Below are 16,357 nucleotides of genomic sequence, written 5' to 3' on the forward strand. Positions count from 1 at the left end.
GGCGCGGGGCGCGGGGCGACTTTTGTTCGCGGACTGAGCGCATCCGCGCGTGGCTTCTCCCCGCAGGTCAGCTCCGCCGAGGGGGCGGCGAAGGAGGAGGTGAGCGCCGGGGGCCCTGCCGGGGGGGTGGGGGTGCGCGAACCGCTCGGAGTCGCTGCTTTCTTGCTGATTTTCCCTGTTCTCTCTCGAAGCCCAAGAGGAGATCGGCGCGGTTGTCGGCTGTAAGTAGGGCGAGCCCCAAACCCGTTGGTGCTCCCTGGGGTTGTACCTGGTGTTCCCTGGGGTGAGAACGCTTAGTGTAGCTACTTTCGCCTTTCAGAAACCTGCTCCTGCAAAAGTGGAAGCAAAGCCAAAAAAGGCGGCGGGAAAGGTAAGTTTCAAAACTTCCCCAAGGTGAGCTGGGGCCTGAGGCTGCCGTGCTGCTCAGTACGTGACTTTTTATCTGTTTACTTGTGTGGATCTTGTTTACGGGTGAATAACTCCAGCAAAAAGTGTTTCTTCTGGAAGGATAAAAAGGAATGGCTATATCCATCTGGCTATGCAGTGTAACGTGTCACACGAACGCTGCTGCAGAAGCTAGGAAACTTCAGACGGCAAAAAATAGCAGAAATAGTAACTTAAGCCCACAGGGGAAGTGTGTTCTTTGGGTCGTGTACATGATGGCTGGCCCTTGTCCTTTCGTGGCGTGCTTGTACTTCCTCTTATGACGATGAAGCAGCCGAGGTGGAGTGAGGCCGGGAGAAAGGGAACGTGTAGGTTTTGGTACGTAAAGTTCCCAAGCCAAGAGAGAGGGGACCTTACCTTTAGACGTAGGGGCTGGGCGTCAGTAGAGAGTTGTGTTCTCTGAGAACGTTGCTGTCGGCATTCTCACAGTGTGTCATTTACAGTTACACAAAAATGGTCAGAATAAGTTCACGAATGCATTACTCAGATAATGTAAAACATTTATAAACTTTATATTTGGGTATAGTTTTGAAGCCGCTGTCTGTAGAGCACCATATGTTTTTCACCGGTTATTGAGATTTGCTAATTGAAATGGCCTCAAAAAAAAAAAATCCTGTTTGTCGTCACCTCTTTCCTTAAAATGTAGGTGGAAGTATAGTCCTGCATAATCATCAGAAGAGGCAAGATTAACATTCTTGACATTGATGAACTCTTGAATAACTCTTAAATTTGTCCTTGTTAAAGGTATAAAACAAAGAAGGTTATTTTTCCTTTTATATAAATGTTTTCTTAAAAGATTTCTTCAATAAAAGGTTCAGTGTTTGTGATCCTTTCAAAAAGAAAGGTTCGGAGAAGGTGTTGGTATGGTAACTTAGAATTTCCCAAACCAGAAGGTAATGCAGTCGTTTCTGTACAAAGAGTTTGGTGGAGACTTCAGTGCATACCTAAAACGTTAGCCAATCTTGTAGCAAAATGTTGGAGTGAGCAGTATATTAACCTGACTTTTTTATTCTTTTTTTTTTTTTTTTTTTTTTTGAGTGGGAGTCTCACGCTGTCACCCAGACGAGGGCAGTGGCCACTCCCAGCCACGACCTGCTTGGCTTCGGCAATCCTTCCTTCCGCCTCAGCCTTCCAAGTAACTGGAACTACAGGCGTGTGCTACCACACCCGAGTAATTTTCGATTTATTGTAGAGATGAGGTCTCGCCAAGTTGCCCAGGCCGGTCTCGAACCCACAGGCTCAGGCAATTCACTCACTTCAGCCTCCCAAAGCACCGGATTACAGGCTGAGCCACCAAGCCCAGCTTCTTTTTTTTTTTTTTTTTACACAAACTAGTTGACTGAAATACCTGCCTCTTTACCTGTTAAATTTTTTTCTTATTTGCCTTTGTCCATCTTAATCTACTATAAAATGATTTTTGAAGTGAAATTAGTTCAAAGTTTTACCCCCTAGTGGATTTGGGGCATCAGATGTAATCCTTCTTCCTCTTGGGGAGAGGCCAGTGGGTAAGTTCAGAAGCAATTGTGACATTGCATGGTAGCAATGTGTGTAACCGTGTTGTCTCAAATATATTTGTTTATACAACTTGTTATTAATCCAAAAGATATTGGTATATTAGAAGTCATTGAGCTGTCTTTATATATGAATGCAGCTGTTGATACAGAGTACTTTGTTGTGATTTTTTTCCCCCCGTCTTAGCTTTGAAGTTATGAGAGCTACCTACTTTATGATCCTTCAACTAAAGTACCAATCAGGGTCTTTCATACCACCTGCTGGTGGTCCAACTTATTCAGTTGTAGCTGCATTCTTTATTTACAGAGAATAAATGTTAAGTTTTGTTAAGGTCTTCTTACCATAATGGATAGTATCAAAAGTATTGTTTTATATTTCTTTTAAATGACTTAGTTTGGGACTTAATGTGTCACGTTACATTGCCTTACTCTAATACCTGTGCTTTTCAGATTCTTAAAACACCTAAAGGAAAATAAATTCAAAATGATCCTTTTAGCTACTCATTGTATGGTATGAGGGGATTAACAGGGTAGTCACCCTGATGGTACAATTTGGTGCTTGTTTCAGATGAAGCTTCTTACTGTGATAGCAAAGTCTTGTCAATACTGATTGACGGGTTTGATTATTGTTCATACTTAAATTTGGGTGTGAGCAAGGATATGGTGGAAGAGATTCCTCCAGCTTCCACCTCATTTGTTCTGTTGCATGGAACTGTAGAGAATAGCGAATGATGGCAACAGTTATGGTGACGGTGGTGATGCATACGTAGCTCAGGGTTTAGGGTTTATCATTGTGTGTCTAATGAGGCTTGACATGCAAGTACTATTACAATCTCCTTAGCATACAGTGTTTTCTTGATTACTAGGGGTGGACCTTGAGTTGTCTCATGTAAAAAAATGTACCTGGTGCCTCAGGCTGGCGTGGATGTGCAATATAACATTAACATGGCAACCATAATGAGTACATTCTATACCAAGTCAGAAAATGTAAGTCCGGGCAAAGCTTATACTTAAAACATATGCGTATTCTGTCATAGGATAAATCTTCAGACAAAAAAGTGCAAGCAAAAGGGAAAAGGGGAGCGAAGGGAAAGCAGGCTGAAGTGGCTAACCAAGAAACTAAAGAAGAGTTACCTGCAGAAAATGGAGAAACTAAAACCGAGGAGGTCAGAAATGTGTGTGTGTGTGTTCCTGATTTTGACTGAACAGTAGATACTAAACTGTGTATTTTTAGGTTACAGGAAAGACAGTCTTTACTTGTTACAATAGTGAACAAAGCTCTGGACAGTATTCAAAAGTGAATGGACATATTTTTAAGAATTAGATCTAATTTAAAAGTATATGTGTAAATGACTTTTTTAAGTGAGTGAACAAGAAATTTTAATGCACTCAATTTCAAAATATTTGAATCTATATTTTGGATATCACTTTTGAAATGTTTTTAAAATCTATTTCTCTTATTTGCATTGTGCCTGGAATATTTTTCCTTCTTTTTCCCTAATAAAGTGTTATGTTTTTCTTAAGAGTTACCACTTATCCAGGACTAAATGATAACAAAGATCAAGCAGATAAAAAGATTGGTGTCATGGATCTTTATTCATTCAAGCTATGAAAAAGAAGCTTTTGGGGGGAAGGCTCAAGTGAAGCATTGAAAGTAGAGAAGAAACAAAGAAACTTCGACTGGTTTTGATTGATTGGTTGTATAACACCATGATACCCTTGCATTAATTCAGGCCTTTTGATTTTTTTCCAAGCCTTTACTTTTTTGGTTAGATTTGCTAGCCTAGAAAAGACAAGTTATTTAGGGTATTAATTTTAAACTTTAATAGTTACAGTTTGTCTTAGCCTTGAAACATCTATTTCTGTGTTCTAACCAAACTTCAAATATAGTGTGATACTAAGACCATATTATTAATCTACTACCAATTATAAAGGAAGGACTTGACCTCCACATTATCAAGTTACAATTCATTATTATTCATAATTAACATTCTCTAAGGTTGCCACAAATACCAAACCATTGCATACCAAACCATTGAAATATAGGGTTAGATTCTGACAGACCCCTCTGGTCACAACATTGTCATCAGCTGATCAGTACAGGACTTTGTTATATGTCTGTTTCTCTTTAGAGATAACCTTTTAAAATACATGTTGTTAAATTAACATTGAACTCACAGCTAACAGCACTGTAACTCATGCCTGAGCAAAGCTATCCAACACATCACAGCTTTGCACCTTAACAACCCTAGACAGGAGTTGATGCTTGAGGCCATTTTAAATAGTAAAGTCATCAAAAAAGGGCAAAGATGAAATAATGTGACACTAAATAGACACTTGTTTGCAGTGTTAGAGTTGAAGCAAGAAGACAGAATAAGCTCAGCTGAAAATGTACGTGTGGGATAGCTCACATGTTTTGCACCTCAGTATACACACATGACTGCAAGTGCCACGGATGCTGCTTTGAGGGTTACAAACATGTTTTAACAAGAGCAAGTGAATTTGCAAATACAAAATCTACAAATAAGGATATACTGTTCAAATAGTTATGTATGAATAAAACCTATGATGTGTGTTAGATGTCTAAGATCTGAAAGATGATAGCAATGACACAAATGTTTGATCAATTTTTCTTTGATTTGCAGAATCCAACCTCTGATGAAGCAGGAGAGAAAGAAGCCAAGCCTGAATAATGTCATATCCCATGTCTTATCAGTGGTCCCTGTCTCCCTTCTTGTACAATCCAGAGGAATATTTTTATCAACTATTTTGTAAATGCGAGTTTTTTAGTAGCTCTAGAAACATTTTTAAGAAGGAGGGAATCCCACCTCATCCCATTTTTTAAGTGTAAATGCTTTTTTTTAAGAGGTGAAATCATTCGCTGGTTGTTTATTTTTTGGTACAACCAGAAAATAGTGAGGGATATTAAATTACAGGAGGCTTTGACTGTCTCCAGTATCAGCTTAACATTCCATAGATGGGGGTTAGTTTTTATATCCTATAATGCAAAGTATACTAAGTGGCAATATGGATCACAGTCCTGCATTTAATGTCTTGAACATTTAAAATTACTTCTATTCCCATGTTGTTTTTTAGTAGAATTGTTTCCTAAAGAAAACCACTCCTTGATCGTGGCTCTCCCTGTCAGAATTGTGTGCACTCTGTAACATCTTTGGTCGTGGTAGTCTTGTTTTCCTGATAACTTTGTTAATGTGTTGTGAAAGATTGAAAAATTGAGTATGTTGTGTATATGATAAATTGTGAATTGGTGGGATGTGTGTAACAGCTTATCAACATTTGAAGATACTGGTACTTGATATTCTCTTAAGGAAAATTTGCCTCCAAATTTTAAGCTGGAAAGTCACTGGAATAACTTTTTAAAAATAACAATACATGGCTTTTTCGATTTTCGGTACGTATGTTAAGAATTGTGTACAAATTGAAATGTCTGTGTACTGATCCTCAACACAACCAATAAACTCAATTATGAAAGACTTTCAGAGCACATGGATTAAGTTCTGTCTTAATCTTTAGTTTCTACTTTTGATCTTATGTTTTCTAAAAAAAAAATTTTAAAGAGTGAAATGTTTAATTTTTTTATAATTACAATCATGTTTTGCTCAATGACTGGCATACATTCTGAGAAACTCATCTGTGGGTGATTTTGTTGTGTGACCATAATAGAATGCACTTAACACAGATTTTGGTGGTATGGTCTATTACACATAGAATGTATGGTGTATAGCCTATTGCTCCTATGGTACAAGCACTTGTACAGCATGCTACTATAGAAATACCAAATTCATGTGTAACACAATGGTAAGTGTGTGTCTAAACATAGGAAAGGTACAGGAAAAATACAGTATCTTAGTCTTCACAGGACTAATACCTTGTATATGGTTGATTTCATTGTGACATATTACTAATACCTGCTGTGTCTTTTGTGATTTGTGCAACTATATTGGTGTAATAGTGAAGGAGCTCAGTGTCCTTTGGAATAAAATAATTTTAGCTCTTCACAGGAGCTATACTTTTTTTTCTTTTTGAGTTGGGGTTTCACTCTTGTCCAGCCTGTGGCACAGTGACATGGTCACGGTTCACCACTGCCTTCGCCTTGGCTCAGGGAGTCCTCCCACCTCAACTTCCCAAGTAGCTCGGACTACAGGCTGCTAGTAACCGTGCCCAGCTAGTTTTTTTTTAATTTTTTTTTTTGCAGAGATATGAAGTCTTAAACTATGTTGCCCATGCTGTTCTTGAACTCCAGGACTCAAACAGTCCTCCCACTTCAGTCTCCCAAAGTGTTAGGATTATAGGGAAGAGCCACCATACCTGGCCTCATATGGGGTAAACCTAAGAGAAAACAACTAGGTCTAATATGGCGTATGTTTGCTTATTTTGCAGTTGGCTTTCATATACATTGTATTGTCCTTTTGCCCTGCAGTCTTCAGAAGTGGTGTAGGACAAATGGTGATTTGGCAAGTGTCATACCTGGGCCAGTGGAAAGACCTTGCCAATATTATTACTGAAGAGGTGACCTTGTAACAAATCAGGCATCTATATTTGACATGTGTTGCCTGTGGACTGATTAGTAGGCAAGAAGGCTTTAGAAAAGGATCACAGATCTGTGCAAGAACTATTGAGTGGTTTATAGGGAAGAGTGAGGTGACAGAATAGGACGATGAAAAGGGTGAGACCTCACAGTGAGCTGTGACAGCCTGGGGAAATAGGAATGACTTGAAGTCATTGAGAGTCTTACACTGTGGCGCCTGGACCTGATTAACAGATTTGCCTTTAGGTTTTTTTTTTGGTTTTTTTTTTTGAGTTGAGTCTCACTCTGTTGCCCAGACTGGAGTGCAGTGGCTGCTCCCGGCCACTGCAGCCTCCACCTGCTGGGCTCCGGTAATCCTTCCACCTCAGCCTTCCAAGTAGCTGGAACTACAGGCATGCGCTACCACACTCGGCTAATTTTTTTTTATTTATTGTAGAGATGAGGTCTCACCAAATTGCCCAGGCGGGTCTCGAACCCGCGGGCTCAGGCAATCCACTCACCTCAGCCTCCCAAGGTGCGGGATTACAGGCTGAGCCACCGAGCCCAGCTACCTTTAATTTCTAAGCATAAGTAGAAAGGTGAGTTTATTGAGATATGTAAATTTAAAACACTGAAACGTTTCCTCTCCCCTCCACCCTTTTTTTTTTTTGGTACTAGAATTTGGCACTTATCCATTTGTAACAGTTGAAAGGAACATAATACAACACAAGGTAAGGACCTGGGGGCAGAAAACCTAAAGAATTGGAACCCTAAGGCTCATCTATCAGTGTGGTTGTACTGCCCAACCTTCCCACCCCTGGGAGTGGTGATAAATGTTTACAAATCAGATTTTTCTTAATTGTTCTAAGCTCATTGGTAATAATTAAATGATTTGTTTCACCCGAAAGTATAATGGGTAAGGGATTTTGGCTTATAGATGAAAACCTAAAAAAAAAATGGAAAATCGGAATGGAAAGTTTTTTAAAATCCTGCCTGCCTTGTTACATATGACCAACTACTTTGATGTTTGCTATCCCTAAGGTTGCAGTTTCCCCCCCACCCAAGGAACTTTCTTTTTATGACAAAACAAGTATCAACTGGATGTACTTGTCAAATGTCAAAGGAAAACAACTACTTTTTTTTTTTTAAAGCCACTTTGAGGCATATTTTTGGGTTCAGAACTTACAGAAAGTTTATCTCTTACTCTTAGAATTGACAGCTAGTTCTGAACAATGAGGAACAAGCTATGAGAATGGCTGACCCGATTAACCAATGTAAAACATCCCAAAAGTAAAAGGAAGATAACTTCTGAATAATGTGCTAACTATTCAGTCTACTTGGTTGATTAGAAAAAAACAGTAAAGAACCCAGCATACTATGGCGTCTCAGAGGTTGAAATTGACGTGCATCAAATGTGGGTTAATCGGGATTTAAGGTACAGATCTGGTGCTTAGTACCTAGGTTTATGATCAGCATGGAGGCTGGAGGGAAGTTATGATTTGTTGTGGCAGTGAATGGAAAGTGTGCAAATGTGTGTTATGTGGGTGGGGAGGGCAGGTGCCGTGATGAGAAATGTGTTTATATAATTGAAGTAGGAGCAATTCATAATCATTGGAGAAAAAGCAAGGGAATGCAGACAAGCTAAAAACACTTATAATTCACTTACTTAGACAACTATTTAAATAGATAGCTATTTAAAGTTGCATTTTCTTTAGTCCTTCCCTGTGCTTATGTGACTACAAAACTGGTGTTATATGTCCTATTTTCTTTTTTTTTATTAAATCAATATTTTTTATTATGGTTTTGTGGGGTACAGTTAAGAGTTAGGTGTACAATTACGTTTCATTCAGGCACCCTGTTGATAAGAGGTGTTTCCCCTTCCCCAGACAGATATTTGCTACTGTTAATCCCATCCCCCTCCCCCGTCCTATTTTCTAATATTTCTCCTTGAACTTTCTCCCATGTCAATGAGTACACTTATCTAGCATTCATAAGCACTGCATAGTACTTTATTCAAGAACGTATAATTTGTCATTTAGACTTCCCATTAAAACAATCCTTGTGAAATTAAAATTAGTCCCTACTAATCCATACAGATCTAAAGATATATCTACTTATCACAATCAATTGTTCTATGAATTTGCAATAAAAATAATTGTAAGATGATTGGATGTTTCTAAACATTAAAGGAATGATGGAAAGTAGCTCATCAATTAGTAATGATTGGTTTTCCTCAAGATTATGAAATTTAATATTACGTGGTTTTTTTTTGTTGTTTTTTTTTTGAGTTAGAGTCTCACTCTGTCGCCCAGACTGGAGTGCAGTGGCCGCTCCTAGCCACCACAGCTCAACCTGCCGGGCTCTCGCGATCCTTCCGCCTCAGCCTTCCGAGTAACTGGAATTACAGGCACACGCTACCATGCCTGGCTGATTTTAATTTTTATTGTAGAGATGAGGTCTCGCCAAGTTGCCCAGGTGGGTCTCGAACCCAATCCACTCACCTCAGCCTCCCAAAGCGCGGGATTACAGGCCGAGCCACCGAGCCCAGCTATATTACGTTTATAAAATCCTGAAAAGGCTGGGTGCGGTGGCTCAAGCTGTAATCCCATCACTGTGGAAGGCTGTGATGAGAGGATTGCCTGAGCCCACGGGTTCGAGACCAGCCTGGGCAACTTGGTGAGACCTCATCTCTGCAATAAATTAAAAAATTAGCCGGCAGGGTGACACGTACCTGTAGTTCCAGTTACTTGGAGGGCTGAGGTGGAAGAATTGCCTGAACCCAGCAGGTCGAGGCTGTGATGGCTGGGAACGTACCAATGCACTCCAGCCTGGGAGACAGAGTGAAACTCCAACTCAAAAAAAAAACAAACAAACCTGAAAAAGAAATAATTTGATCCCAGAACCTAAAAGAAACTATTTTAGAATGCTGACAAATTTTCTTCAAAATGTTTAATTGTTAAAAAAAACAAATTGCAAATTCCTACCACCCATTTGTATTTTGTAAATTATCTATCTATATATCTGTCTGTCTATTTGAGTTACGGTCTTACTCTATTGCCCAAGTTGGAGTGCAGTGGCACAGATCATGACTCATCACAGGCTCTACCTCCTAGGCACAGGTGATTCCCCCTACCTCAGCCTCCCAAATGTAGCTGAGACTACAGGTGTGTGCCACCATGTCCAGCTAATTTTTTTTTTACCTTTTTTTTTTGGAATCCAAGTCTCACTCTGTCTCCCAGGGTGGAGTACAGTGGCACTCTCACGGCCACTGCAGCCTTGAACTGCTGGGGTCAGGCAGTCTTTCTGCCTCAGCCTTCCAAGTAGCTGGAACTACAGGTACGTGTCACCACGCCCGGCTAATTTTTTTATTTATTGTGAGAGTAGGTCTCACCAAGTTGCTCGGGCTGGCCTCAAACCCATGGACTCAGGTAATCCTCTCACCTTGGCCTCCCAAAGTGCTGGGATTATAGGCGTAAGCCACTGCACCCTGCCTTTTTTGACTTTTTGTAAAGACTTTCTTCTTGAATGCTTGGCCTCAAGCAATCCTCCCACCTTGGTCCAAAGGGGTGGAATTACAGGTATTAGCCACCACACCAGGCCTATTTTTAAAAATGTTTCAGTACACGCTTAATAGTTTATTGTGTGTTAATGTCATACTTTGGCCAATACAATTTATTAAAATTACTTTTTTTTTTTTTTTTTTTATAGTCTCAATCTATCATCCAAGCTGGAGTGCAGTGGCACACTGATGGCCACCGCAGCCTCGACCTGCTGCACTCAGGTGATCATTCTGCCTCAGACTTCAAAGTAACTGGAACTAACACAGGTATGTGCCACCATACCCGGTGAATTTTTTCTTTATTTATTGAAGAGGCAAAGTCTCACCAAGTTGCCCAGGCTGGTCACGAACACCTGAGCTCAGGTACTGCTCTCACCTCCGCCTCCCAAAGTGCTGGGATTACAGGTGTGAACCACCACGCCTGGCTATTAGGATAATATTGCCCCTGCCCAAAAGCAGTACAGAGTACTGAACCTCCAAGTACCAGTCATCCAATCCCAATAGTCAGCAATCCATTGCCAATCCAGCCAAATCCATATTTTTTTAATCAAATAAGAATAGATATTTAAGAAACAGTCTCTATAAATATGAAATTAAAAGGAACAAAATGTATGAAAACAAATATTTACATTGGGAATAAAAAATATTAAGTTACCTTTGGACTTTTACACATTTTGTCAGAGTTGGATACAGATTCAATTGAACAAGAAGCTGCTATTTTAAAAAAGTATATATATTATATATGCAGATCTGCATCAGGGAGGTCACATCTGTGGCTCCCTTCCACCACCTCTCGGTTGCAAACGATTGTGACCTCGTCATGGAAGGGACTGAGGACAGAGCTAATAGGGCTTATCTGAAGTGATGATAATACCTTCCTCTGAGGGCTAACGCAGGGTCTGGCACGCAGTGCTCAAAAAATGTTTGCTTTTCTTCCTGAGTGATTTTCACAACTTACAATAACTATGGCAGATTCCTGGTGGATTTCCCAGCTCCATTGCTCTTTAAAACAATGTATATCATTGTTGATAAAAGCATTGAAACTGCACCTAATTTAACTAACTAACGAACATAAAGTTGCGCATTAAAATGGAGAGCTCTTACTCATAAGTCAGGCTGTGGCATCTTATTAGAATATGGTTTTTGGGCCAGGCTCAGTGGCTAAGCCTGTAATCCCAGCACTTTGGGAGGCCAAGGTGAGTGGACTGCCTGAGCCTGCAGGTTCGAGACCCGTCTGGGCAAGTTGGCGAGACCTCATCTCTACAATAAATAAATTTTTAAAAAATTAGCCGGGCATGGTAGCGCGTGCCTGTAGTTCCAGCTACTCAGAAGACTGAGGTGGAAGGATCACCGGAGCCCAGCAGGTCGAGGCTGCAGTGGCCGAGAGCGGCCACTGCACTCCAGTCTGAATGACAGAGACTCCAACTCAAAAAAAAAAAAAAAAAAAAAAAAAGAGAAGCCGGGCTTAGTGGCTCAGCCTGTAATCCCACGCCTTGGGAGGCTGAGGTGAGTGAATTGCTTGAGCCCGCGGGTTCGAGACCCACCTGGCCAACTTGGCGAGACCTCATCTCTACACTAAAATCAAAAAATCAGCCGGGCGTGGTAGCGCGTGCCTATAATTCCGGCTACTGGGAAGGCTGAGGCGGAAGGATCGACAGAGCCCGGCAGGTCGAGGCTGCGGTGGCCGGGAGCAGTCACTGCACTCCAGTCTGGGCGACAGAGTGAAACTCCAACTCAAAAAAAAAAAAAAAAAGAATATGGTTTTTGATGATGGCTCACACCTATAATCAATCCCAGCACTTTTGGAGGCCTAGGTGAGAGGATTGCCTGAGCTCAGAGGTTTGATTCCAGCCTGGGCAACATGGCAAGACCTCGTCTCTCTACAATGATGGCAGGCTGCCGGGCATGGTGGCCCACACCTATAATCCCAGCACTTTGGGAGGCCGAGGTGAGAAGATTGCCTGAGCTCTGTGGTTCAAGGCTAGCCTGGGCAACTTGGCGAGACCTCATCTCTACAATAAATCAAAAAATTAGCCAGGCATGGTGGCGCATGCCTGTGGTTCCAGCTACTTGAGAGACTGAGGGAAGTATCGCCTGAGCTCAGCAGGTGGAGACTGCGGTTGCCAGGAGCATGCCAGTGCCCTCCAGCCTGGGTGACAGAGTGAGATTCCAACTCAAAACAAACAAATATACAATGATGTCAGGCACCTGTGGTTCCATCTACTTGAGGTTGAGTTGGAAGCATCGCCTGAGCCAGCAGGTCGAGGATGCAACAGCCATGAGTATGCCACTGCACTCCAGCATGAGTGACAGAGTGAGACTCTGACTCAAAAAAAAGAATATGGGCCAGGCACAGTGGTTCACACCTATAATCCCAGGCCAAAATGAGAGGATTGCCTGACCTCATGAGTTTGAAACCAGTCTGGGCAATTTGGCGAGACCTCATCTCTACAATAAATCAAAAAATTAGTCGAGCGTGGTGGCATATGCCGGTAGTTCCAGCTACTTGGAAGGCTGAGGCAGAAGGATCACCTGAGCCCAGCAAGTCGAGGCTGTGGTGGCTGTGAGCTCCAGAATATGGTTTTAGTTAACTCCTTAAGTGTTTCCATACATCCTTAACTGTAAAGATTATTTTTGTGCTTTAGTTTAAATTAATAACTGCAATATGATTAAAAATTAATGTGTTAATATTAAATTTTATTTCCGAAAGCAATTCACGTTACCCCTAGGAAATTCTAGCTAAAAAAAAATCTATGAAGCCGGGCTCAGTGGCTCAGCCTGTAATCCCGCACCTTTGGGAGACTGAGGTGAGTGGATTGCTGGGTTCGAGACCCGCCTGGGCAACTTGGCGAGACCTCATCTCTACAATAAAACAAAAATGAGCCGGGTGTGGTAGCGTGCGCCTGTGTAGCTACTTGGAAAGCTGAGGCGGAAGGATCGCTGGAGCCCAGAAGGTCGAGGCTGCGGTGGCCAGGAGCGGCCGCTGCACTCCAGTCTGGGCGACAGAGTGAAACTCCGACTCAAAAAAAAAGAAAAAAAAAAAAATCTATGAAGACTAATTATAATAAGTTCGAGTTATGTATGAGAATTTTAAAATACACTAATCTGTTATGCATGATTCATAGAGAAGACAGCTGAGAGTCTCACAGGCTTGGCTGTGTTTATGTGAGGATGTGCCTGCATAATAAAATGTGCAAGGTTGTCATTTCCACCAGTGCTGATATGGCTTTTCAAAAAAAATATATTTAAAGGCAGCCTTAATGGTCATTGCATGATATCTCACCTTATTCTTCACTTCTCCTTATTTATCTTTAAAACCAATGGGAGCAGGGCGGATGCTGTGGGTCATGCCTATAATCCCAGGAGGCTGAGGTGAGAGGATTGCCTGAGCTCACAGATTCAAGAACAGCCTCGGCAACTTGGCGAGACCGTATCTCTACAACAAATCAAAAAAGTAGCCAAGTGTGGTGGCACGTGCCTGTAGTTCCAGTTTCTTGGAAGACTGAAGCAGAAGGATCACCTGAGCCCAGCAGGTCAAGGCTTCAGTGGCTGTGAACATGCCACTACTCTCCAGCATGGGTGACAGAGTGAGACTCCAACTAAAAAAAAAAACAAAAAACCAATGAGAACAAAACAGTAAATTCAACACATTTAACTGAGCTAATAGGAATATAATGACCTCTTAGATACCAGGTTGGGCTTGGGTGCTTTGGCAAAGGAGTACACTGCTCTCCCAGGTCTCTGCATGGTTCTTGGTTGGCATCAAAAATGAGCATTTTTCTCTACAGGGAAAAATATAAGTATTGACTGGAACTTAACATAAAAGAAGATCTGAATAAATGATAAACACAGTGTTCCTAAAGGAAAGTCACTATTCAAGGGCATCAGTTCGTTCTATCTAAAAATGAAACGTGATACCAATCAGAATCCCAGTAGAATTTAATTGGAAATTAGAGAAAATTTCACGACCAGTCAAGGACTTTTTGATGAAAGAATATAAATAAGAGGAGACTTGCCTTACCAGATAGCAAAAGGTCCTATAAAACTACAGTAATAAAAGCAGTGGGGTTCTTGAGCTGGAATAGACAAAAAGATCATGAAACAGCCCTGGCCAAAACAGATTCTTCTTTTTTTTTTTTTTTTTTTTTTTTTTTTTAGTCAGGGTCTCACTCTGGTTGCCCAGGCTGGAGTACAGTGGCATCATCATGGCTCACCACAGTCTTGAACTCCTAGGCTTAGGCAATCCTCCTGCCACAGCCTCCCAACTAGCTGGGACTACAGGTGCATGCCACCATGCCCAGCTAAGTTTTGCTATTTTGTAGAGATGAGGTTTTCACTGTGTTGCCTAGGCTGGTCTCGAACCCCTGGGCTCAAGCAATCCTCTCTCCCTCAGCTGCTCAAAGTGCTAGGTTTACAATTGTGAGCCACCATGTCCAGTCCAAACATTTAATATATGATAAAGGTGGCATTTCAAATTGCCAAGGAAGAGACCATTCAGAGAGAGTTTCAGTCCAACTAGCTATCCATTTAGGAAAATATAAACTAGATTTCTACTCTACACCTCACACACAGATAAATTCTAGACAGATTTAAAAATCCAGACAGAAAATTATAAATACCAGAGGAAAGTATGGAAGAATAGTTTTATAATTATAAAGTGAAGAAGGCCTTCATTCCTCTACACGATAATAAATTCAGAAGTCGTAAAAATGTCTGAATATTTCACCTTAAACATTGAAAACGTCCAGGCACTTTGGGAGACCAAGGCAAGAGAATTGCCTGAGCTCATGGGTTCGAGAACAGCCCGGGCAACATGGCGAGACCTCATCTCTACAATAAAATAAAAAATTAGCCAGGCATGGTAGCGCGCGCCTGTAGTTCCAGCTACTTGGAAGGCTGAGGCGGAAGAATTGCCTGAGGCCAGCACTTGGAGACTGCGGTGGCCGGGAGCATGCCACTGCACTCTAGCCTGGGCAACAGTGAGACTCCAGCTCAAAACAAACAGACAAACAAAACATTGAAAAACATATATATACATATATATTTTAAAATTTCTTTTAGATAACGGGCTCATGTTGCCCAAGCTGGAGTGCAGTGGTTATTCACAGGCATGATCATATTGCACTACAGCCTCTAGTTACTAAGCTCAAGTGATCCGCCTGCCTCACAAAGTGTTAAATGTCCAAACTATAGAAAGAATTCCAACAAACAATATAAGAAACAAAGAATCCAGTAGAAATATGAGCAAATGATATGAAAAGACAAAGTGCACTGACTCAAAATTAGAAAACCAACAGACACTGGAAACACCAAGAAGGGGGTAGGTAGGAAGGAGAACTCGGCTTCAGAAATTACCTATTGGGTACTATGTTCACCATCTGGGGAATGGGCCACCTGAGACCTAATCCCCACCACTACACAATTGTACAGGTAACAGACATGCACGTGTGCCCCCCGAATCTTTTTTTTTTTTTTTAGATTAGAGAATATAGTTTATTTAGAAAGTAAATTATACAGAGAGAAAAAGAGGTGATTCACCTCCTCAAGATAGGGGAATGGGCCAAAGCTTAAGAAAGCATGACCTAGCTGGGTTTGGTGGCTCAGCCTGTAATCCCGCGCCTTTGGGAGGCTGAGGTGAGTGGATTGCCTGAGCCCGCGGGTTCGAGACGCACCTGGGCAGTGAGACCTCATCTCTACCATAAATCAAAAAATCAGCTGGGCGTGGTAGTGCATGCCTGTAATTCCGGCTCCTTGGAAGTCTGAGGTCATCGCCACTGCGGAGGAATTCAAGTCGAGGCTGTGGCGGCCGGAAGCGGCCACTGCACTCCAGTCTGGGCGACAGAGTGAGACTCCAACTCAAAAAAAAAAAAAGAAAGCATGACCTGGTCATAGCTCAAAAAACACACGGCCACACCATAGCTTAGCAAAGTAATCACACTCTGAATCAAAAGTGAAAATGGAAAAAATAAAGAAATTGAAGGGAAAGAAATGGGGGAAGAAAATACGTTGAACGAGTATTGTAATTAATCTCAACTTTATAGGCATAAATCCAAATACTGGCAGTCATATTAACATAAACTAAAAAATTTTACAAGTTAATATATAGAGACTGTCAGATTTTTCAAAAATGAAAAGACAATTCACAAAAGAAATATATATTAAAAAATTTTTTTTTTTTTTTTGAGTTGGAGTCTCACTCTGTCGCCCAGACTGGAGTGCAGTGGCCGCTTCTGGCCGCTGCAGCCTCGACCTGTGGGGCTCCGGCGATCCTTCCGCCTCAACCTTCCGAGTAGCCGGAATTACAGGCACGCGCTA

General features: G+C 41.5%; 1 protein-coding gene across 1 annotated transcript in view; it reads left to right on the plus strand.

Annotated features, from left to right (window-relative positions):
* The window catches only part of HMGN1 (high mobility group nucleosome binding domain 1), a 53,029-nt gene extending 47,579 nt beyond the window's left edge, over positions 1–5,450 (plus strand). The window contains exons 2-6 of the mRNA XM_008067007.2: positions 67–99; positions 192–221; positions 320–370; positions 2,993–3,121; positions 4,601–5,450. Of these exons, the coding sequence (XP_008065198.1) occupies positions 67–99; positions 192–221; positions 320–370; positions 2,993–3,121; positions 4,601–4,648 (291 nt within the window). The 3' untranslated portion in view covers positions 4,649–5,450. The remainder of the gene's footprint in view (positions 1–66; positions 100–191; positions 222–319; positions 371–2,992; positions 3,122–4,600) is intronic.
* Positions 5,451–16,357: the final 10,907 nt, after the last annotated feature.

This window comes from Carlito syrichta, unplaced genomic scaffold (genome assembly GCF_000164805.1).
Source record: "Carlito syrichta isolate Samal-C Ts95f unplaced genomic scaffold, Tarsius_syrichta-2.0.1 Scaffold309259, whole genome shotgun sequence".
NCBI lineage: Eukaryota > Metazoa > Chordata > Mammalia > Primates > Tarsiidae > Carlito > Carlito syrichta.